The sequence below is a fragment of the Pituophis catenifer genome, unplaced genomic scaffold (assembly GCF_029215685.1).
Source record: "Pituophis catenifer annectens isolate HBS135680 unplaced genomic scaffold, rPitCat1.0.hap2 SCAF_14, whole genome shotgun sequence".
NCBI lineage: Eukaryota > Metazoa > Chordata > Lepidosauria > Squamata > Colubridae > Pituophis > Pituophis catenifer.
The window spans coordinates 11,249,420-11,274,639 of record NW_027256894.1 but is presented as its reverse complement, the minus strand read 5'-3'; the positions used below and the strand labels follow the sequence as shown (position 1 = coordinate 11,274,639).

General features: G+C 41.9%; 1 protein-coding gene across 2 annotated transcripts in view; it reads right to left on the bottom strand.

Annotated features, from left to right (window-relative positions):
• The window catches only part of AKAP13 (A-kinase anchoring protein 13), a 276,145-nt gene that overhangs the window by 25,444 nt on the left and 225,481 nt on the right, over positions 1-25,220 (bottom strand). For both annotated transcript variants that reach the window (XM_070953603.1, XM_070953604.1), the window contains 9 exons: positions 13,044-13,215; positions 10,134-10,201; positions 8,930-9,002; positions 7,941-8,076; positions 7,054-7,166; positions 5,327-5,473; positions 3,077-3,327; positions 1,649-1,774; positions 644-761 (listed from right to left, as the gene is read on the bottom strand). In XM_070953603.1, coding sequence (XP_070809704.1) covers positions 644-761; positions 1,649-1,774; positions 3,077-3,327; positions 5,327-5,473; positions 7,054-7,166; positions 7,941-8,076; positions 8,930-9,002; positions 10,134-10,201; positions 13,044-13,215 — 1,204 coding nt within the window. The remainder of the gene's footprint in view (positions 1-643; positions 762-1,648; positions 1,775-3,076; positions 3,328-5,326; positions 5,474-7,053; positions 7,167-7,940; positions 8,077-8,929; positions 9,003-10,133; positions 10,202-13,043; positions 13,216-25,220) is intronic.

The following is a 25,220-nucleotide window of genomic DNA, read 5'->3' as shown; positions in this document are numbered from 1 at the left end:
TTGAAAACATGAGCTGTAACAGGCAAGGATCTTCAAACTTGGCAGCTTTAAGGCTTGGGGACTTCAACTCCCAGAATTCCTCAGTCAGCCCCTCAGATGGGACATGATGATCGGGAAATTCTGGGAATTGAAATCCACAAGTCTGAAAGTTTCCAGGTTTGGAGCAGTGGTGGAATTCAATTTTTTTTTACTACCGGTTCTGTGGGCGTGGCTTGGTGGGCATGGCTTGGTGGGTGTGGCAGCAGAAGGATACTGCAAAATCTCCATTCCCACCCCACTCCAGGGGAAGGATACTGCAAAATCCCCATTCCCTCCCCACTCCTGGGGGAAGGATATTGCAAATTCCCCATTCCATCGCCACTCTGGGGCCAACCAGAGGTGGCATTTGCCAGTTCTCCATACTACTCAACATTTCTGCTATAGGTTCTCCAGAACCTGTCAGAACCTGCTGGATTTCACCCCTGGTTTGGAGCCCACCCCCACTCCCGATCTATAAAATCATGATGAACCAGATCAAATGAATGCCACCGTTCTGGGTATTTGAGATTTTAAAAAAAAGACCCGTGTCATTGAAGACATTATTCATTCTAGAAAAGGAAGGCACAATGACAGAATTGCAGAAACATCTACAGAAAAAACCTACCTTTGGTATATTGTAATATTCTCTGTAGCAACACTGGGTATTTGGTGATCCTTTGCGTTACTAGCAAGATGCATTCAGGGATGCACAAGCGCCTCACCACGGAGCTGCTCATCTTTTTCTGAAGGAAGGAGAAGAGATTGAAACACCTGAATAGCCAGGAGTATCTTATGTATGAGATGATCACGAGCCTTCAAAAAAGAATTCCACAGTCTCCATCCGCAGCTTCGTACTGAGAATATTTTTAAGGAACATGGCAGGACTCAAATGCTCCACATTAATGCATGCTGGTGCGTGCATGTGCGCTGGAGCTGAGCTAGGGCAACGCTTGCATACCCACCGATATGGCTCCATGTGCCACCTGTGGCATGCATGCCATAGGTTCGCCATCATGGGAGTAGGATCTTAGTTTTCAATAAAACCATGTCAGTCAACACCTGATAGCTGTATTGTATAACACACAAAGCCTGGATAATGTTAATCTTCAGGTAGGCTTCATTTCCTGAGACTTCTCAGATAGGACAGTGCTTCGCAGATAGGACAGTGCTCCAGAGGATCAAAGTCATTGCCCAGAGGATCATTGGATGCCCTCTCTCCTCTTTGGAAGAGCTTTATAGTTCCCGCTGCCTTAAGAAAGTTCAAAACATTCTTAAAGATCCATCTCATCCTGGGCACCCCCTTTTTTTTTTAACGATTACCATCTGGCAGACGGTACAGGATAATAAAAACAAGGACAAATAGGCTGAAAAACAAGCTTCTATTCCAGGGCAGTAACTATATTGAATTATACTGTATAGTGTAATATGAATGCAATATCAGGGGTTTTCAATTCAATTGCATAGAATGTAAAGGATGTGTGTTTGTGTTTTTATTTTTAAAAGTTATAATGTACACTGAAGACGGCATTTAATTTCATTGTACGAGATGCAATGACAATAACGTAAACTAAACTGAACTATGAGTCATACCCACAACCTTTGCAAAAACGTCATGCCCCTGTCAGCTTACTTTGATGAAGGCCTGAAATCTTTTATCCTTGGAATGAAGGTCTTTGAAGTAATTCACAGCCTCATTGTGATGCCCACAGAACTTCCCGTACGTTTTCTTCATTCGCTCAGCGTTCTCCCCAGAAAACTGCAAATTGCAAGAGATAAATCAGAAGGAGGGAGTCAATGGAGTGAGAAAAACCAACCAAGCCCGCATGAGACATCACAGCCAATCTTCTGGGAGAGGTGAGGAAGCCATGGACATCTGGGGAAAGAGCAGGGGTGAAATCCAGCAGGTTCTGACAGGTTCTGGAGAACCAGTAGTGGAAATTTTGAGCAGTTCGGAGAACCGGTAGCGGAATTTTTGAATAGTTTGGAGAACCGGCAAATACCACCTCTGGCTGGCCCCTGAGTGGGGTGGGAATGGAGATTTTGCAATATCCTTCTCCTGCCATGCCCACCACAGAACCGGTAGTAAAAAAATTGGATTTCACCACTGGGAAAGAGATTTTAGTTGGGATGCTTTTGCCAATTCAGAGGTTTTTGATCTTTGGTATATGGGTTGTTTAAATTCTTCTTGACTGAACCCAAATGGGCCTTAAAGTTAAATTGGAATGATTTCCCTGAATCTGTGCTGCTCCTCTCATCGAAGGAGACATGGTTCTATGGTGCATCAACTCCATGTGTGATTTTGTTTTGGCTTGTGGCAAGACACCACACTTTAACCCAATTTTCAAAAACGTACTTCTCTTAGAAAGGATTTCCAAAGCAAATTTTGTGAAGAAAATGCAGCGGAGAAGAAGAATGAAAGAGTAATCAGGAACTTGTGTCTTTCTTTTTTTTTAAGGCAGGGGTCCTCAAACCACGGCCCACGGGCTGGATATGGCCCGCCGAAGCCATTAATCCGGCCCACGTGGGACCACCAGTCTGCCCCACCCATATCGCCCCGTCTACCTGCCGGCCCCCACCTGCCTTCTGGAGGCCAGGGAGGCCAAAAACAGGACTCATGGAGGCCTTGGGAAGCCAAAAATGGGGCCCGTTTTTGGGAGCAGAGTGGTACTGGAGGCTGGGGAGGCCAAAAATGGGACCGTTTTTGGCTTCCCCGACCTCCAGAGAGAAAGAGAGAAGTGGGGGCAGGGGGAGACACACACACATAAACAGAAGTCCCTCATACACACCCCAAGGCAGCCACATCCCTTCCCTAACCTGCTTTCCACCCCCAGGAGCATAACAAATTAAAGTTTAATTTGTGTGTATTGTTTGGACTGCTAATTTGGCCACACCCACCCAGTCACATGACCACCTAGCGACGTCACCCAGTCACATGACCACCTAGCCATGCCCGCCCAGCCGGTCCGGCCCCCCAACAGTCTGAGGGACCGTGAATTGGCCCCCTGTTTAAAAAGTTTGAGGACCCCTGTTTTAAGGTAAGGCTTATCGAGCAACTTACTTGATTCACCAAGATGTCCCCTATCCTCTTGATGACAAAGTTCTTCTCACTTCGGTCAGCCAGGGATTCCTTCTTCCTCTCCAGAATCCTCTGAAAGAACTGGCTGTGGATGTTCAGCAAGTTGTCCAAGCAAGGGAAGATTTTCTCCACCATCTGCTGCTCAAACTGTAGCTCCTGCACCATGCCTCTGCTGTAGACATCACTCATGATCTTCAAGGTCCGGACATGGTGCATCTCCGTCTGTATCAGTTCTGTGGAGAGAAGGAGCAGAGAGGGGAGAATCAGAGAGATGCATAAGGCTCTGCCAAATACATGGGAAAACACCGTTACAGCTTTTCTTGGCTTTGATTTAGAGGTCAATAGGGATACGGTGGCTCAGTGGCTAAGACACTGAGCTTGTCGATCAGAAGGTCAGCAGTTCAACGGTTCAAATCTCTAGTGCCGTGTAATGGAGTGAGCTCCCGTTACTTGTCCCAGCTTCTACCAACCTAGCAGTTCGAAAGCACGTAAAAAATGCAAGTAGAAAAATAGGGGCCACCTTTGGTGGGAAGGAAACAGCGTTCCATGCACCTCTGGCATTGAGTCATGCCGGCCACATGACCATGGAGACGTCTTCAGACAGCACTGGCTCTTCGGCTTAGAAACAGAGATGAACACCATCCCCTAGAGCGGGAACGACTAGCACATATGTGCTTTATAGCTTGTATAGCTGGGTTATTCAAGAGGTGCTTGAATGCCTATTTAACTGTATCTACTACCCTCATCAGAAATCTTCTGATGCAACTCACTGTCAGTATGAACCAAAGAGAACTTAAAATAAGTGGGGAATGGCCGAGAGCTTGCAATGCGACTGTGGTGCACCCAAACAAACTATATAACACATAAGAGTTCAAGAATGTCTCCTCAGGAAATTTCAAGGCACCTGGAATGACCTCACTGCAGCCACACCAGAAGCAGTGAGATGGTTAGCTTCCTTAGGTATAGAATTATAACGTTTATCCCATTTTATGACTCCATATTATGGTGATTTTATTATGGTTTTATCTTCATTTAATGTATTATCTCCTATATTGTACTGTCTGTCTGTCTCTCTCACTCCCTCTCTCTCTCATCTATCTATCTATCTATCTATCTATCTATCTATCTATCTATCTATCATCTATCTATCTATCTATCTATCTATCTATCTATCTATCTATCTATCTATCTGGTTCTATCTAGTTCTGTCTGTCTGTCTGCCTGTCTGTCTGTCTATCTCTATCATCCATCCAGCCAGCCAGCCAGCCATCTATCCCTATCATCCATCCATCCATCCATCCATCCACATACATACATCCCTATCATCCATCCAGCTATCTATCTATCTATCCCTATCATCTATCCATCCATCCATCCATCCATCCATCCATCCATCCATCCATCTATCTTTGCTTATTTAAACTAAATTTGTATATCAGTGATTGCATGACCTCTGTAGATGCCATATACTAAATAAATAAATGTAAAATAAGAATACATATGACATACCATAAAATAAAACATCAGAGAACAGAACACAGGGTAGAAAAGTGGATGTGTAAAACCCTTACAAAAGAGTTATTTTAAGAAAGAATAATTGTGGCAATGCTGGCAAAATATCAGAACCCATTCATGGAAGTGGGATCTGCACTGGAAGGACTTTCATATTCTCCAAGGTCAGTTCTATACCTACTGGCCTGTTCCCAAATCTAAGAAAAAAAAAAAGAGAGCCAAGATCTTACATAGTTTGTTGAGTAAGCTGCAATGACTTGGTTCATGAATAACGTTGAGCCATAAACCTAGCATTGCATAAACCATGGTTGGCTTCAAAGACACTATTCCAAACCAAGGTATAGTATGGCTTAAAAACACACATACGGCAAAACATCATGATTTGCCTCCCTATTGCAGAACTTAAAACCAGGAGTTCTGGTTTGGTACTACAGTGGTTTAAAGCACCCTGTTATTAACACAGCTGCCTGCAATTTACTGCTGGTTCGAATCTCTCCAAGGCTCAAGGTTGACTCAGCCTTCCATCCTTTCTAAGGTAGGTTAAATGAGGACCCAGTTTGTGGGGGCAATAAGCTGACTTTGTATAAATATACAAAAGTATGAAGGCTATTGCTTAACGCACTGTAAGCCGCCCTGAGTCTCCGGAGAAGGGCGGCATATAAATCAAATTAAAAAAAAAAAAAAAAAAAAAAAGGAGATTGTATCTTGCCTGTCACTCACCGTAAATGACATCCTGTCGCTTCACAATGTCTTTCTTCTGCTGTTTGAGAAACTTGCTGTCCACCACTTGACTCCAAGACTGAGCTTCCAGATGTTTCAAGTCTGCTTCAAAATCTCCCATGAGCTGCCCTTCATTCATGTCTGCCCCTGGGAAGAGAGAGAGATGATCTGATTCTTGTACATGTCGTTAAGAAATGTCACTTCCTTTGGGGCAATCATTTGCAGGAAAAAAAGAGTCAAACTGAACAGAATGCAAACTTCTTCCCACTTTGAGTGAGTACAGAAAAAGATTGCCTGCACAGAATTGGGATCTTGTGAGAATGCTATTACAGTTTGCTAAGGCTACAATCATCATTATGAAGTTATCACACTGTTTAGGTTTCATCCATAGCAAAACCTAGGAATCTCCTTTCATACACCTGGAAGAATTCGGTCCATCCCTTGCAGATCCCCCTCCACCAGTATTAAAACCACAGCGACACCTCAACCTTTTGAAAAGTAACTTAGTAATGAATGCAGAGTAATTCTACGTGATTGCTGTGCAAATCTCCCAGAGTGAGCCATTAATGCAATTTCGGGTAATTGCGTTGTCATTAAGATGTAATTTGTCTGCCTTTGTTTACTGGGGTAAATTAACAGAACATCAGAAGAGGATTTTGATGAAGCTGGCATAATCAAGCTACGGAAGCAATTTATACAACTGTCCTGAGATAGATCTCAGAGGAATTGTTCCCTCGCCCTCCAAATCCCATTTCTCTGAAACAGCCTGGATTTCAAAATATTTATCAGCTAACAAAGTAGCCCATTCCAATGCTTAAGCATTTCGCTGGTCCCAGGCGGGCAGTTAAAATGAAAATTATTTAGCATTGATTCCCTCTATCTTATTAGTTTGCTATGCCCAAAGTATCCTGCTTGTAGTCTTACACGCTGCAGTCCAGTGACAGGTTTACTTGCTCTGTAAGCAACTAGATCTTCATCTTCATTTAACGACCCCATAATCTCTTGTGGGGTGGAATCTGGGCAACTGAATGGAGCTAGCAGAGTGTTCTAATGGCCGGATGCTCTTCCTGTTGCCAGTGCGGAGTTTTATTCAGCAGATATATTCTCAGTGTGCCCAGAGAGAGACATATCTGCCTCTACCTAGGATTGAACTCACAGCCACCTGATCGTGAGGCAAGAGCTCCTACCTCTAGGCCACTGCACCACTCCTCTGTAAACAGCTAGATCTAAACAGTCTTTTATGCACTGTGTAGAACGTAGCAAATGCATCAGTTTAGAGCAGTATGTCCTACCTGGGTTATTTCTAGATATCTGGACTTCAGTTCCCAGAGTTCCAAACAAGAGCAAGGCTGGCTGGGAAAGTTGGAAGTCTATCAGGTTTGGAAACATTGATCTACAGCTAATGAAGCACATACCACCCTCCCAACATCGCTGGACATCAACTCCAAGCAGTCCCAACCCACATGGCTATTGGTGAAGGATGCTAAATGTTGGAGTTTGGCCCTCCATAGCATGTTGCAGAATAAGCAATTATTGGTTTCTGTCATATTTTAGTTGTACAGAAAGAGTTCTATGGTAAGTATTTCTTTCCTTTCCTTTTCTTTTTTTGGAGTTAATCTTCTTCATGTAGAGAATTGAGCATGTTTGAAAGCATTCTTTTCTCTCCTAATGTCCTTCAGCTTTTCTCCTACAGTCAAGCCGGTTATTTCCACAACACGGTCACATACCTTCATCTGTTAATGATTCCATGGATTCATTTACCCGGCTGATTTTATTCAAGGAGTCTGTTGATTGGGAGAGAAATTTCCGTGTATGAAGGATACTTTCATCGTTTCCGACTCTGGCAGGACAAGAAGCATGGAACACAGAGTAAGCTACTGAGAAGCAGTGGTGTCCACCACAAGTCACATTCAACATCAAAATGAGACACCATGTTATAATTAAGAAAATGGCACGATTACGTAATTTGTGTCTGATATATTAATGATATCTGGCACAACAATGTTTCTATCTATCCATCCATCCATCCATCCATCCATCCATCCATCCATCCATCCATCCGCACTATCTATCTATCTATCTATCTATCTATCTATCTATCTATCTATCCATCCATCCATCCATCCATCCATCCATCCATCCATCTACAGTATCTATCTATCTATCTACACTATCTACACTATCTACTCTCTCTTTCTCCATCTCTCCATCCATAAGCTATCAATTTTAACTTAAATCAATTGATACAGCCACCAATCTCACTAATGTGATTCTGGGCAATTAACAAAGATTAAAAAATTCAATGTAATTACAATATAAAGATACATGTCATATATGCATAAAAACACATACATGAGGAACTACGGTGAATACTGTGCCATTTGTGCAACGGACAGAGGAAGGGGTCTTATTTATGTTGAGCAAGACCAACAACACCTCTTGTTCAAATCCTCTCATCCAGGATCATCTTTTAAGTGGGAAAGTTAAACCCCCGAATTTCGAATCTTCTTCCCATAGGTTTCACTCGTTCAGTCTCCAGCACCACTGACCATGCATGTGTTAAAATGGAATCCCCACTCCAAAAAAGCAAGGCAGCAAACGAAAAAGTTCTTACCCAGCAATGTTCTGAATGGAAACGCTCTTTGAAAGGGACAGGTTCTGCTGGGATCGCCTACTATTGAACACTGAGGTCGTTACGTTCTCATCAGGAGCAAGAATCGCTGATCTGGGACGCTCTTTTGGCTGAGAACCTGCAAGGAAATTACCAGAAGATATAGCAAGAGGTTAAGCAGGAGATCAGGTCCAATTCAGTATTTTGGAATATCGCCATCAAAGCTGATGCCAGCCAGAACATAGCACAACTCAAAGAAGTAGTACAAGATGGGAAGATGGGAAAAGACCCGGCCTACAGAATCACCAAAAGTCAGACATGATTGAATGCAGGGGTGGGCTCCTGGGGGTTCGGGAGAACCTCTAGCTAAGATTCTGTACAGTTCGGAGAACCCTCAAATCCCACTCCTGGCTGGACCCGCCCCGCCCTCCCCTCCCCTTCCAGGAGTCCCCATGTGGCCTGCTTTGGATGCAGGTAAGTGCAAGGCGTGTGTGGAGGCTCAGGGAAGGCAAAAAACAGGCCTACCGGAAGTTAGGGAAGGCCAGAAATGCCTGTTTCCGGCCTCCAGAGGGCCTCCGGAGCCTGGGGAAGCCATTTTCGCACTCCCAGAGGTTCGAGGAAAGCCTCCGGAGCCGGGGGAGGGCAAAAACGACCCCTCACTGTGGTGCAGGAGGCTGACTAGGTCACACCCACCATGGCCACACCCACCCAGCAACCGGGCAGAGAACCCCTTGCTAAAATTTTTGAAGCCCACCCCTGACTGAATGGATAACATCTTTATCCTCCTCCTCGTTTGGAGTTTGTTTGAAAAAAAATCCTTTGAAAAGTCAGGATTTGTTTTCTAAATGAACAAATACGCTCTTTTCCCCAGTTGTTTTGTAACATCTGAATTTAACAGAGCACGATTATAAAGACTAGCTGAATACACAACAAAATTGCAAGCTTTGGGAATCTTGCGCCAAGGAGGAAAAAAAAAAAAGAGAGATACTCACTCTTATTTCTCATAATTACTGTGGGCAATGAAGAAGTATCGTGAGGCTGAAGACCACTTGGGTTTTTCTGGAGCTGAAAAGATTAGAAGAAAAACATTGCCATAATATAAATTCCATTCACACACCATGCTAAGCTAAGGTTTCAGAGTGGTTTGGCTGGGTTTATGTAAAAAAAAAAATTAAGACATCAACCATGGTTTATGAATCACAATGACTGTTTCATGCCACAAACATCAAGATAGAGACTATCAGGCTCATGTATGAGAATTCAAAGCATGTGCATTGAGTATTTTTTTTTTTTATATCTCACTCCCACTTAGAAGAAAAATCCCTTGAAATATTTGAGGGGTCAAAGAGCTGAACCCCTCACACAATTATACAATCGCCACATAGGTAGGAAATTGTTTAAGTGGCCTTAAATTGAAACCTTTCCTTGCATTTTAAGAAAATAATAGTAATATTTCTGCTATCTAAAAGTTTCCAGTCTTCAAAATACTAGAAATTTCTGGAGGTTGTTAAAGGCATCTCCTAAGTGGATTCCCCCCCAAAAAACTAAAAAAACCTACAGTTCTTCGAGAATGTTTTGTTCTCCGGATATAGAATACAACATCAGATCTACCGATACTAGACGGGCCTCGGCAAATCAGGCTTTTGACAGATTTATTGCAAATAAAGCATTGTAGCAAAGAGGAAGAATTCAAGTTGGACAGTTCCAGTAACTGATTGCAACAGAACGAACTGGTGAAGAGCCCACAGGCACAAATGAAATAAATGAAAATAAATTTACATCTCTTCCTGCTCCTTGGTTGTGCCATAATCACAATGAACCACACAGCAGTTATGAAGTGGATTGGACTAGAATGATATCACAAATAAAATAGCAATAATAGGATTATTATTGCATCGCGAGATGGAATAAGACACAGGATTCCTGAAACTAACCTTGATCTATTGGAAGTCCTAGCCCCAGTAGTTTGCTTGCATTATTTTTTTTCCCTGCAACCAAGAAGGCTAGAAATTTATTTTAAAGAAAGCAAATAACAAACTGAAGATATTTCAGAGCCCTAATGAGCCTGCATAGATGAAAACTGGAAGGTTTTTCTCCTTCCCAAGTTACAATCGTACATTTTCAGATATATACACATATTATCCACGCATGTGAATATATTGAAGGGGGGGAAAAAAGAACCAGAATAATACTTACTTTCATTTTGACCTTGGCACAAGCAGCTACACTTTCTTTGCAGCTTTTATGGACAATGGCACCACAATCTGTGGAAAACAAAGAGCACACCTTTAATGTGTAGCTAACGAGAAGATTAGCCATCTTACAGGGCTCCTATTTCCATTCAATGCATCTCATCATTCGTAATTGCAACTTCCTCAGATGGAAATAATGATAAAGACAGATAACTTTTTCCTGGACTTTCTTTGAGCTCACTTAAATTTTTCTTTAAAGGTAAAGGTTCCCCTTGCACATATGTGCTGTTGTTCCCGACTCTAGGGGGCAGTGCTCATCTATGTTTCAAAGCCGAACAGCCAGCGCTGTCCGAAGAAGACGTCTCCGTGATCATGTGGCCGGGATGACCAAATGTCCAAGGCACACAGAACACTGTTATTTTCCCACCAAAGGTGGTCCCTATTTTTTGACTTGCATTTTTTATGTGCTTTCGAACTGCTAGGTTGGCAGAAGCTGGGACAAGTAATGGGAGCTCACCCCTTTACACGGCACTAGGGCTTCGAACCGCTGAACTGCTGACCTTTCGATCGACAAGCTCAGCGTCTTATAGCTGCTGAGCCACTGCGTCCCAATAAATTTTGCTTTACAATCTTTAAAACTTTAACAAAAAAAAATCCACAGCATGAGTTATTAGCTAAGTTCTATAAATTCTTGATCAGATTTCCACCGAGAATTTCTTTGGAACAGGCAGTGGTCAACTCTTGCATCCAGAATAAAAAAGAGATAGTTGAAAAGCTTATCTAAAAGTTGTAGGAGTGAGTAGGCTTCTCTCTTCTCCCTGAAATATACGTTTGGAAATATGCATTTGGAAATATCCATAGTTGGGGGTCATTCTAATCTCTTAAAGGAAGCTGTTACACAGAGCAGGGGCCATCATGGAAAAAGTCTATCTTCTAGTCCTCGCCAGCCAATAAATACTCTTTGGCTGATGGGATTTGTAGTGTACCCGTTCTAATCCTAGCCATCCTCTTCAACTGCATTTGCAAGCTTAGAACCATTTCAATTTGTAAGATTGCAATACTGTCCAATCCCATCAAAGGGGTACTCCCGTCAAGGGAAGAGAAAATTGCTCTGGATTCTTCCTACAGTTGTGTGGTTGGGCAAGAGGAAAACGTGTGATAGGTTGACCTTTAACGCTCACTCTTGTTTTCGCCTTAGTCAATACTAGTCAACTGGCAAGTTCAGGTTCCCAAAGCAGGAATTTCTCCTTGAAGGTAACATGATTTGGTTTCAGTTTTCTAAACCTGAAGTGGCAACATATGGAGGGGAAATACTTCATTGAGTCATTACCTATTATCCAGAAACACAACTCACATACAGTCACATATCGCTGCTTAAACAGAATATAGAGAGAGATTTTTTTTTCAGAATTCAACTGAAAAGTTCTGTCAATAACCAGGAAAGGTCAGAATTCTTTTAAGAGAATTGTACAAGGAACTTCCTCCATCCTTCCTGCCTACACTGATTTGGCCCAGAAAACAACCCGAGAAATGTATTACTGGCAGTAACAACAACAATAGTAAAATCAAGTGTATTTTACTAAAACATGAATGGAATAGAAAAACATTTTTGGCATATTTTTCACTTTCAGGTAGCTTAGTAGGGGTTTTTTGAAAAAATTATCACCAAAATATATTCTGAAAGAAACCGAACACTGTCTGATTGTACAAATGTATCCATTAATGGATTAAATTTCCAAACCAAAGCAAAAGCACTAAAAATGAAGACTACGTTTCAGAAATCAAATTAACTAACCCGCTTGGTCAAACCGCAGTAAGAAAACCAAGAGAAGGATATAAATGTAAACCTTGGATGAAAACTGACAGAAGCTAAATTTAATGTGATATTCATTAACCTAATGAGAGGATCACACAGCAGGGCCCAAAAGCGTTCTGGGAAAATTAAGATGGCAGCTTCTACTTTGGTATCGATTGCTGGCGTCTCCCTAGAGTAGACCTTGCAGTTTTACAACAAGGATTTAGAAATGTATCTAGGCTTGCAAAGGAGGAGGCTGAGGTCTTCAGTGGTAGTTCCCTATTAAAGCAGAGACTTGAATTCAATGATTCCAAATCCTAGGTTTATGTAAAACCCCACCTAATTAGGATCAGATAGTATAGTAAAATCATTAGAAGTACTAAGCTAAACCAATTCAGATTCTCACTAAATGACCTTGGAGCAACCATCATCTTTTGACCTAACCTACAGTAACTCAGAGAATGATATAGAGCCAAGATCATGAAGCGGAAGTCCTCCAGATGTCTTGGACCACAACTCCCATCATCCTTGACCAGCGATTCTGAACTCTATTCCCCATGTTTATCAGGATGAGGAATTTCCATAAGTTGCTAAACTTGCAAGGAGAAAACAAGAGACCCTCCCAATCAGTGGTGGGTTTCAAAAATGTTTACTACCGGTTCTGTGGGTGTGGCTTGGTGGACGTGGCATGGCTTGGTGGGCGTAGCAGGGGAAGGATACTGTAAAATCTCCATTTCCTCCCCACTCCAGGGGAAGGTTACTCCAAAATCCCCATTTCATCCCGATCAGCTGGGACTCGGGAGGCAGAGAATAGATGGGAGCGGGGCCAGTCAGAATTTTTACTACCGGTTCTCCGAACTACTCAAAATTTCTGCTACCTTCTTTTCCAGAACTGGTCAGAACCTGCTGAAACCCACCGCTGCCCCCAGTACAATACGTGGAAATAGATCAATTCAAAGTGGTCAGCCATTGTTCCAGATTCTCTTACCATGGTCATCTCTCCTGGCATCAAAAGGGCAAGCAGTGACGGTAATGTTATGCACATAATTATTTTCAGAAATGTATTCTATTACCTATTCATTCCGGTGCACAAAGTAGGGGAGGGGGGGAGTTACTCACTTGCACAGACGAATGAATCTTTGTTGAAGGGCTTGAGACAGTGGTAGCAACTGATGGGCCCCACGGTTGAGATGGCACTGAAGAGATGGCCATTTAGTATCTTGTTATCTTTGTCTTTTTCCTTGGAGTCTTTATCCCGTTCCTTCAGTTTCTCTTTATCTTTATCTTTCTCCTAAAAAAAAAAAGGAAGCGCAAGGACATAAAATATTCATAACATAAAATGCTGTGTGTGTGTGTGTGTGTAAAAATGATGCTCCTATATGCCAAAGATGCAAGCGGTTGAGTCCTTCAACTTAATGTTCACCAAGTCAACTGTGAGTCATTGGCTGTAGAGTGCAGATACCTAGGGGCAATGCTCCCATTGCTTTGAACCAGTCCTCGTCACCTAGGCCAGGGGTCAGAAACCTGCGGCTCTGGAGCCGCATGTGGTTCTTTGGGCCCTCTGCTGTGCCTCCCTGTCAGGTGATCCCACCACTGGCTGGCCCCACCCTTCGACCTCCCCTCCCAGTCACTCCTGGCCGGAGAAGGTAAGGGCGACGGTGGGGGATGGAGAAGCGGCCAGGGCAGAGACAGGGAGATACAGAGAGAGGGGGAGAGAGAGAGACACAGAGAGAGAGGGAGAGGGGGGAGAGAGGGAGGGAGGGAGGGAGCGGAGAGAGAGAGATGTCAAAAGGATTTTGTGGTTCCCGGTGTTTTTTAACAACGGGTTCTCTGCCCTAATGACCGGCTGGGTAGGCGTGGCTAAGGGGATCATGTGACTGGTGGAAGTGAGTGATATCGAGTTGGCCATGCCCACCCAGGTTTTGTGGCTCCTGGTGTTTTCTTTTCTGTGGGAAATGAGTCCAAATGGCTCTTTGAGTATTTAAGGTTGCAGACCCCTGACCTAGGGCATCAATATGTAGGAACATCATATGTTATTTTATCCTGAGTCAGAACTGTAGCTCGGAATTATATGGCAGCAGCAGACATCCAGGGTTTCAAGCAGGAATTTTTCCCAACCCTTGAGAAACAACCTGCGAGTTCAAACCATGAGTTCTATCACCAGGTTTTATGAACTTCTAGACGAGATTGTTCTATTTTGAGGTAAGAACTGAGCTCTGCAGGAAGGTAGGTTCTGCAAATGTAAAACTTTTGAGGTTAGCGCCAGGAAGAAGAAAGACTACTTTGACTTTCCCCCTGCATGCTCTTAAAACCACAGCATCCAAGACAAGGTGGCTCCCTCAATTCTTCTTAAATGACTCTTTCAATCAAGAAAGTTAAAAAATCTAACGTTAAAACCAACGTCCTGCAAAGAAAGTTTCCTATAAAGAGCCAAGTGAGGTGATGATACTATCTACAATTAGAGGAAGGTGGAACTTCAAGAAAAAACATCAGCTTCATTGGAATGAGTTAAAATGCAGTTTGGAGATGCTATACTGTATATCAGTAGCATTGGTTTCATTGTTGTAAATTTAAGATTCCCCCCCCGCCCTCCAAAAATGTGTCATGAACCTCCCTGAACTTTCCAAGGTCAAGAAGGAATCCTGATTGTTGTTGCTGGTAAAGGGATTCAAAATAAGCAGCTCATGGCAACTATGAATTATGCAACACCCCCTTACAAATAATATTCATTATAGGAGCATATACGTAAACATTAAATTGAAGGGGAAAAAAGCATTTCAGGGCAAGCTTCTCCTCAAAGAAGCTTTCATATCCATATCGATGGGACTGCAACTTTTAACATTCCCCTATAGCTCAGCTACAGATCAGGTTGGCAGGTAAGGCCTGGGAATTGCAACCCCGAGACAATGAAGACGTTAATGTCAGCCTAAAGATGGCTTGAGGGAAGGGCAGGAATTCTCCCTTCAATCCATCTCAGTCTGTTTTTTTCCAAGTCATGATCTGGAAACTCCTAGATTTTCTTCGGAGGTTCAAGGTAATGCCTGAATCTTCCAACTTTGGACCAATGGAAGGGTTGAGGTCCATCTCTTTATTCTGCTCTCCTTATTATTTTTATGGTCTTGTTCTGGTCAAATTAGCCCTCCAAAAAAGGAGCTGATCTCAGGACTATACTTTGTTTAGGATCCCACTCCTATTTGCATGGGGATTACAAAAATGATCCGTTACAGCAATAGCAATAGCACTTAGACTTATATACCGCTTCACAGTGCTTGACAGCCTTCTCTAAGCGGTTTACAGAATCAGCCTATTGCCGCCAAAAATCTGGGTCCTCGTTTTACCCACCTCGGAAGAATGGAAAGCTGAGTCAACCTTGAGCCAGTCAGGATTGAACTCCTGGCAGTGGGTAGTGTTAATCTGCAATAGCAGTTAGATTTATATACAGCTTTACAGTGCTTTATAGCCCTCTCTAAGCGGTTTACAGAGTCAGCCTCTTGCCCCCAACAATCTGGGTCCTCATTTAACCCACCTCGGAAGGATGGAAGGCTGAGTCAACCTTGCGCCTGGTGAGATTCAATCTGCCAAATTGCAGTCAGCTGGCAGTCAGCAGAAGTAGCCTGCAGTACCGCACTCTAACCACTGCGCCACCGTGGCTCAGTCACCTTCTTCATAAACAACTGCCTGCCCTTCTATAACAATCACCAACACCACTTCCTATATTTTGGGGATGGGGGGGGGATCTTTGAGGTCAATGTTGAGTCCCTGCAGTTTTCTTGATTTCAGATGTGATTTGTCCTGGCCCACTTCTTCCTATGTCTGACCTAGGATGACTAGCCCCCTCCCCACAAAAAGATGAGACCAGAACTCATGGTCTGCTGGTTTCTAGCCTGTTGCCTTCATCATATATATATATAGCCACTTTGGCTTTAGGGGATGAAGGCAATAGATAGATAGATAGATAGATAGATAGATAGATAGATATAGATATAGATATAGATATAGATATAGATATATAGATATAGATATATAGTATTATCTATCTATCTATCTATCTATCTATCTATCTATCTATCTATCTATCTATCTATCTATCTATCCTGTTTCCCCCAAAATAAGACCCAATCGGAAAATAAGTCCTAGCATGATTTTTCAGGACGCTCGTAATATAAGCCCTGCCCCCCAAATAAGCCCCAGTTAAGACTGTCAGCCAGATGGATGCATTTAGTACCGTATTTCCCTAAAAATAAGACCTAACCAGAAAATAAGCCCTAATGCGTCTTTTGGAGCAAAAATTAATATAAGACCCGGTCTTATTTTTGGGAAAACATGGTATATATTTAAACACATGGTAAAAACAGCAATCACACAGTTAATATCAGGATAGCTGAAGATGGCAAGGATAAAAAGAAAAGAAAAGATGACAGCTGTTGCAATTCTGCTCACGAGGAAAAGCTCTGAGTCCCCTGGGTAATACATGCAAATACAAGTAAAATGCTATGTAGGATTGCTCTCTCTCTCTCTCTCTCTTTCTCTGGGCAGAAGGCAAGGCCCATCAGAAGTTGAACACATACCTACAGCTCTGACTGTAGCCCCTCAGGCCAGACTTATTGGCTTTCCTGGCATGCATTCAGAAACGGGGAAAAAAACACAACAACACGGGGTAGTCACCCGTGTTGCAACTGACCGGTCTAAAGCTGCCGTGCTTCTTTGAAGTGTGCTTAGCAAGAAAGGAACCTCATGAAATTTTATGGGCTTTGTTTCAAGTCAACATAGCATGGCGTTGGACTGCTTTAACATCTACTCTATCTTGACTCTTGCGCACCATTTTTTTCCCACTAGCATTCCCAAGTCTCCAAAGCCATAGTTACTCAGAAGAACAACCCAAGCAGACACCAAGTGAGGATATCTGGTTGGTAAAGCAGTAAAGCTGAGAATGGCTGGAAATAACTTTAGCGGAACAAGTCTGAATCTGGCACTGCTTCTTAGCTTGCAACCACTGAAACTTGCGTCCCTTCCCATTATGTAAGAGTCATTCAACAGAACTTGGTTGAGTGAAGACCATCTACTCTAGAAATGACTGAGTTGAAGCAATAGCTTCAACTAGCTGTAGCAAGCTGACAGAGAATACTCAGTATTAGAGATATTCAAACAACAATTTATATCTCAAAAATAATCCCTACCAATTAGTCGAGAGTCATTCAACATAGGCTTCGTTGAGTGAAGAACCATCTACTCTAAAAATGACAGAGTTGAAACAGTAACTTGACAGAGAAAACTCAGTAAGGGAGATATTCAAAAGACAAATAATTTCTATCTCAAAAATAGCACTTGATTCTCCCTCTTACAAGTCGTCTTTGATACTATGGGGAATATAACTTCATAATCTTTGAGATTTTGAGAAACATTCCCCTCAAAGTTATCCTCCTATATTAAGGATCTTAAGCCTAGTTCTCCTCGTGGAAATGCCCACAGACAGACCACTAACATGTAGAAGGTACATGACCAAAGGTTGCCTTCCATACAATGAAATTCAGCCCAGTAAAATCAACGTAAAATTGAAAACAACTAAATGCTCATGTTTTTTATTGCCATTAGCAGTTATTGACATGTGCATTGGGATCTAAAACTCATACAGCTTAGAGCAACGTGTTTCATCTAGTGAGACTTTATGCACACTTGAGAAAACCTTCAGTGCCCCAACAGTTTCCCAATTAATATACGCAGCTTGGTGACAAAATAGAACGTCTTTAAAAAAAAAAGAAACCAAAAAACGTCAGCCGTGAATTTAATTGCTTCATACCCAGTTCTAAGTCACTGACCAGTTGACTAAGCTACATCTGGCAGGATTGACACATGTTGTTACGTCCTGAACCACGGCTGATATCACAGGTTCAAAGAATGTCTTAAATTTAAACGTTACAATTTAGTATCTGCATACCTAATGTAGAAATGGAGTTTGAATCTTTGGTCCCTATCAACCTCCCTGTTTTCCCTACTATTTTTTTCTTCATAATATTATTTGTTTTATTCCTTTCTTCAATTTTTATTTAAAACAATAATAAAACAAGACAAAGCTCAAAGCTAGTCTTAAACATAGCATTTAGCAATAGCACTTAGATTTATAGGTCACAGTGCTTTACAGCCCTCTCTAGGCGGTTTACAGAGTTAGCATATTGCTGCCCCCAATAATTTGGGTCCTCATTTTACCTCATCCTTTCGGAAGGATGGAAAGCTGAGTCAACCTTGAGCTGGTCAGGATCGAACTCCTGGCAGTGAGCAGAGTTAGCATGCAGTACTGCATTCTAACCACTACACCACCTTACAGCATGGTCTGTAATTTCCAGCTCTGGGTCCCTCAATTATCCTCTTTTAAGGACCCCATAATCCCTTGCGGGGTGGAGTCTGGGCAACTGAGCGGAGCTGAGTGTTTACTGGCCGAATGCCCTTCCTGTCGCCAATATGGAGTTTTTTCAGCAGATGTATTCTCAGTGTGCCCAGAGAGAGTGAAACATCTGCCTCTACCTAGGATCGAACTCACACCCTCCTGAATGTGAGGCGAGAGCTTCCACCTCTAGGCCACCACACCACTCAACTCTGGGATCCTCAATGATCATATCATACTCAGATAGCTTAGAAAATCACAACAATGAGTAACCACAGTATAGTATATATAACTACAGCTGAGAAAGCCCAGGAAAAAACAAACTGAAAAAACGAATAGTCCAACCATTCCATAAGAGTTCTATTTCCATTCAATGGAAGACCCTGGTTTTAGTGATCATGGTTCAAGGTGGAAGCCATATGAATATCAGGGGAAAACAGTTCCAGAGAGCAAGCAGAGAAGAACCACTTCCTGAAGGCCATCAGATAATAATTTAATGGATGGAACATGAAAATAAAATGGTGGACATCTGACACCTTATTTGCCATCTTGAGGTAATTCGGGATTAGCCCCCCGATGACAACCATAACATATTCTCAACATCCCAGTGACAAATCAAAGTCTGTGATTTCGATATCTAAAAAACAGTGTGTAGTTTATCTCAGCTGCTGAGACGATCTTTAGAGATATTTTTTAGGTGATGTCCTCCAGTTTTTGCTTCTCTCCATTTCTTTTCTTTCAATTCTTAAATTTAATTGGGCCTGTTCCCACATCCTTTTGGACATCTCTTTTCAAGAAAGTGTCATAAAAATATTTTTACCCACAACTCCCCTGAAGCAAGCATTTTTGAATATCCCTTTATTATTCCAGAAATGTCCTATCGTACATAGCTTTCCCTGAAGATAAGTGTATTTTTGTACCTCATGTTCACTAAGGTGCATATTTTAATGCAGAATTTTTCTTTATGGGGCATTTCTTCAGTTGAACAAATTCATGTTTTGGAGTGGGGTGTATTAGCAAAGTACTATACGCATACTGAGAAATGCAAAAGGTCTTAAGACTCCATTCATATGGGGAACGTACTCCATTTCTCTCTCAACTCCTCTTTCTAAGGTGATGCATGAATTTACTAACTCTGAGAGCAATCAACCAATGGAAGAGCTTGCCTTCAGAAGTTGTGGGTGCTCTATCACTAGAGGTTTCAAAAAGAGACTGGACAACCATTTATCTGAAATGGTATAGGGTCTCCTTCTTTAGCAGGAGATTGGAGTAGAAGACCCCCAAGGTCTCTTCCAACTCTATTATTCTATGTTTTATGTTAAAGTCTTCTTCAAAAATGTCCTCCTATTTATGAAACTCATGCTTGTACTTCATCTGTTTCTCCCTCCCTTTCAAATGTTGCTATATTTTTTAGCCTTTTTAAAAAATTCTGGGGCCCGAGAATGTCCTGGAAGCCATCTTTCACATTTGGGCCTTCAGACAATTTTCTGGGGGTCTTCAGGGCTTTGAGGTTTTTATGATCAGCTCAGATCTAAGGCAAGCCTGTGGCATCAAGGAAGTACCGGACTGTATACAAATGTGGTACCACACAGCTGTCGCTTTGGACCTAGAAATCCACCCCCACAGGAGGCCAACCACAGACAAGCCAGAAAGAAGACCCCTAGGGTGGGGAAAACCTGGAAACTTTCAGATTTGGGTTTTCCCATATGTGCCAATATGACATCCCTAATAAAATGGAACTTTGAGGAAACTCAAGCCTTGGAGTCTTCTTTCGATAGGGGTGTTACTTGGAAGCCTGACATTAACCCAGATCTAGCCAGTCACTTCAGGCCTGCCATCCCATCTTCTGGTTGGGAACCATTGACTGTGACCTCTTTCTCAGCTGCTGTGTATTTTAATTTTTGTAGTTTTGAATGGAAATTTGTTTTTCATTTATTTTAAGATTGCTTGCAACCCAGAGTCACTTGCTGAGATGGGCAGCCACATAAAACTGAATGCAGTAAGAAAGGCATCTCTCATGGACAAAACGGGGAAAAACATGTCAGATTCACTCTGAGTTAGAATCTTCTTTTACTTTACTTCATATATCTGCATTCAACTAGGATGCTAGTGTTCCTATGCTTTGACAAATCCTTTCTATGCTTTTTATTATTTTTACTGTTTTCAAAATGCTAACTGTCTTTTGTCAACTGCTCAAAGATCTCTGATAATCAGGTGGTTTAAAAATCTTATAAATAATAAGGATAATCAGTGCAGTCTGACTAATAGGAGAACAGAAGATTTATCAGTATAAGAAGGAGATTACTGTGCTCTGAGAACAAAGCTGTGTGAATGCAAAGCATATCAAATCTATCGCTTCCTTTTGAGGTCTACAGGCATAAAAATATTTGGCTGCTCCATTTGACTCTTAACCCTCTCGCTCAAGAAAACGGAGTCAATCAACAACTTATTTCTAGTTCTCTAGCCGTCCTTCTTGCCCAGTAACAGGAATTTACTACTGACATTTTGAAGAAAATGTTCCTATTTGGAAGAAAAACATCGTCTTAATTGTTTTGATTTGATTAGTTTGATTAGGAAGACAAGAGAGCGACCATAAGCAGATTGAGTCAGAAAACAGGAAATGATGTTTCACGGGTGCAAAAAAGTACAAACAACTACAAAGGCTGAAAAAAAACCCCACAGTGCCTATAATTTGGAGTTTAACGAACCACAATTTGTTATATATAAGAGATATATAGAAATGAATCTTCTCCAAACCGAGAAAGATCGTAGACCAGCATATTGCCAAAACTGGAATAAAAAAAAAGAAGGGACAATCCAGCCTAGACTTCTCACCAACCTCTTAGCACCAACTGATGCAAACTAGACAAATTAACCAGGCCTTTCCTGACCACCACTGCGCTGCCATCACTAATCCTCACCACCCAATCCAAGATAGAAGTTTACCTCCGAGTGGAAACGTCCGATCAGTTTCACTGTTATATGGGGCACGTCGGAAAACCGATGCCACTTGAGGGACATGCTGCCCAACTTCCGTGCAAGACAATCTGCCCAACACCTATCCATCCATCACGTTAGAGATAAAACAAACCCCAAAAGCACCGATTCTGTTCAGCTGCTCAGCCTGCTGTCATAAAAGGAAGTCAGAAACAAGTTGAGCAAGAGAGAAGGCTGAGGGGAGGAGAGAAGGAAGAGCTGCTTCTTCTGAGCTTCCTCAAAGAACAGATTAACCCTTCAGGCCCTGGAGATGTCACAGCTGAAGCTCCCTTGGGCTATTCAAGGGACTCAAAAGACTTGGGGGGGGGACGACACTTGGGAAACAACACATGGAGGTGCTGAAGATATTTTTTTCCCTCTTTTCTCATAATCTTTGCTAATTGGCATTTTCAAGTATTGAATGCTAAAACAGAAGAGGCAGCGATGGTTCATGTGTGTCTTCCTGGAGAGAGAGATTCATTTATATGATTTAAACATCTGTGTTTTTAAGGCGGCAGAAGTACTAGCAGAGTTAGAAACTTCCTGTTTTGCTTCCTCTTTCAAGATTTTTTTTCTATCTATTTTAGACAAAAACGAAAAGAAAAAAAAAAGAAGACGAGGAAAGTTAAATACCTTCCACACATCTAAGAAAAATCTGTAGGCAACAGTTTAAGGTGGGAAAAAAATCTCCTTTCCAGGGTGAGAAAGGTAAACACCATCCTAATCCCCTAAACACGGAGAATGGAGAACTTCTGGATCTAGAGCAGAATCCAGAAATAAGGAAGAGAGGGGTGCCAGTCAAAAATAGAAGCTGATAGATGAAATTCTCCCCCAACCAAGATTGGGACAAGACAGATTTTTGGAGACCTATTTGGGTTTGTCACTCCAGTAGTCTTCCCTTCGAGGTGTGTTGGTATTGCAATTTTCAGTCAATCAATCTTTATTATGGTCAATGGCCCTTGCCAAAGGGGCACAATCTCAGCTCATACAGTGTTTTTTGTATCGGCCCTTTGCAATTTTCAAAATCCTGGGTTGATGTTCTGGGATTTGAGCCTCAGCACATCTGGATACATCAGTATGTAGATTATCATCTTGAGGGTGCTGCTGTCCAATGGCTAAAATCAGATCAAGGGCATTGCTGTCCAATGGCTAAGCGATCTATATATCCGGTCACAGTTTAGCCACTCCAGTAACTGCTCATACATAATTTAATCTTATTCATCATTTTATTCATCACTTGTATTGTACGTCTTTAAAATAATTCACTGTACTGGTGTTTCATATTTTGATGCACATTTTACATGCTGATTTTGTGAATTCTATGCATTAATGCTGTATTCTGTTATGCCATATGAAATAAATAAAAAGTATGTAGATATTGTTTAGGTCAGGGGTCTGCAACCTGCGGCTCTGGAGCTGCATGTGGCTCTTTCACTCCTCTGCTGCGGCTCCCGGTCACTCAAAATATGCGTCACAACCGCCAATGTGCGACACCCGCCGGCATGCGATTTATTGAGCTTTTCAACCCCCAGTAGGCCAACCATGGATAAATCCAAGAAAAGAAAAGCTTCAGAAGAAAATAGAACATTTAATTCAACTACATATGCTAGTTTTGTGGCTGCTCAAGAAATAGTCAGGCACGGGAAGGGTTTTGTGGCTCCCAGTGTTTTCTTTTCTGTGGGAAACGGGTCCAAATGGCTCTTTGAGTGTTTAAGGTTGCAGACCCCTGGTTTAGGTCTATATTATTTATTTATTTATTTATTTATTTATTTATTTATTTATTTATTTATTTATTTTAATTTGATTTATATGCCGCCCTTCTCCGGAGACTCAGGGCGGCTTACAGTGCATTAAGCAATAGCCTTCATTCTTTTGTATATTTATACAAAGTCAGCTTATTGCCCCCACAAACTGGGTCCTCATTTAACCTACCTTAGAAAGGATGGAAGGCTGAGTCAACCTTGAGCCTTGGAGAGATTCGAACCAGCAGTAAATTGCAGGCAGCTGTGTTAATAACAGGGTGCTTTAAACCACTGTAGTACCAAGGCTCTTTATTGGTTTGATTTATATGCCGTCCTTCTCCGGAGACTCGGGGCGGCTTACAATGCATTAAGCAATAGCCTTCATACTTTTGTATATACCTGCTTAGTAGGGCTTTCGCCCCCCCCCCCAAAGCAGTGTTCTTTTTTATACAAAGTCAGCTTATTGCCCCCACAATCCGGGTCCTCATTTTACCTACCTCGAAAGGATGGAAGGCTGAGTCAACCTTGAGCCTGGTGAGATTTGAACTCGCAGTAATTGCAGGCAGCTGATGCTACTTAATAGCACTTTAATCTGCTGCGCCACCAAGGCTCTACAGTATTATACTATACTGTATATTATATTATGGGGCCCAAGACAATTCATCTTCACTCAGTGCAGGCCATGGAAGCCAAACGGTTGGATACCCATAGTCTACATATTTCTCTTCATCCTTGAAGTGGTTGAAAAGCCATGCTATCAGAGAAGACGACTGAAAGAAGACTGTACATCTAAAAAACTGTTTCCTAAAGATTATTTGTTCTGGTTTACTGAATGTTCTCTCCAAAATAAAAATCTACACAAATCAAGAAATGCTTTGAAATGGAGACAATTGCTCTTCAGGCTACTTGATCTAGCCACAGACAGAGGAACTTCAAAACACTCATAAAATTTAAATGGGTGCCCACAAGCGGTGAGTTTCTCTTGCACAATTGTCAAGCGGTGTTGTAACCATTCCCAAAAAAAAAAAAAAAAGGATGATACATCAAAACAGATTTCTTCAAAACTGGTGTCCCACAATGACATATAAGTCCATCGAGTAAAGACTGAATTAAGGATTTGACGGATTGGACTTTGATTGGGAGATGCCCAGGGTTTGTCGCAGTGGTGAAATCAATTTTTTTTTTACTACCGGTTCTGTGGGTGTGGCTTGGTAGGCGTGGTGTGGCTTGGTGGGCGTGGCAGGGGAAGGATACTGCAAAATCTCCATTCCCATCCCACTCCAGAGGAAGGATACTGCAAAATCCCCATTCCCATCCCACTCTGGGGCCAGCCAGAGGTGGTATTTGCTGGTTCTCTGAACTGCTCAAAATTTCTGCTACCGGTTCTCCAAAACCTGTCAGAACCTGCTGGATTTCACCCCTAGTTTCTCAGAAGGATGCGTGGCTATATAAATACCTTAAATAAATAAAAATATAAACAAATAAAATAAATTTTCTCATGAAAAATTTGTCTTCCTTTTTAGAAATGAGAGATGAAGAGTACCTCCACTTGTTGAATATTGGGGGAAAAGGAGGAGATTTCTGTCTAGGATGCGAAAGTCAGAACTTTAGGAAGTTCTTTTGCATTTTAATCTGATTATCCAAAGGGGTCTTCGGCTGATTTTGTTTTTAAATATAAAGATGGCCTCTATAGTGATGATGATCACAATAAAAGTATGCTACTTTTTCAGAAAAAGCATTTCTTTAAAAAAAAGCTTTTTTAAAAGAATAGAATAGAATAGAATAGAATAGAATAGAATAGAATAGAATAGAATAGAATAGAATAGAATAGAATAACAGAATTGGAAGGGACTTTGGAGGTCTTCTAGTCCAACCCCTACATCACTTCAGACAAATGGTTATCTAATCTCTTCTTAAAAATTTCCAGTGTCGGAGCATTCACAACTTCTGCAGGGAAGTTGTTCCACTGATTTAATTGTTCTAACTGTCAGGAAATTTCTCCTTAGTTCTAAGTTGCTTCTCTCCTTGATTAGTTTCCACCCGTTGCTTCTTGTCCTGCCCTCAGGTGCTTTGGAGAATAGCTTGACTCCCTCTTCTTTGTGGCAGCCCCTGAGGTATTGGAACACTGCTATCATGTCTCCCCTAGTCCTTCTCTTCATAAGACTAGACATATCCAGTTCCAGCAACCGTTCTTCATAT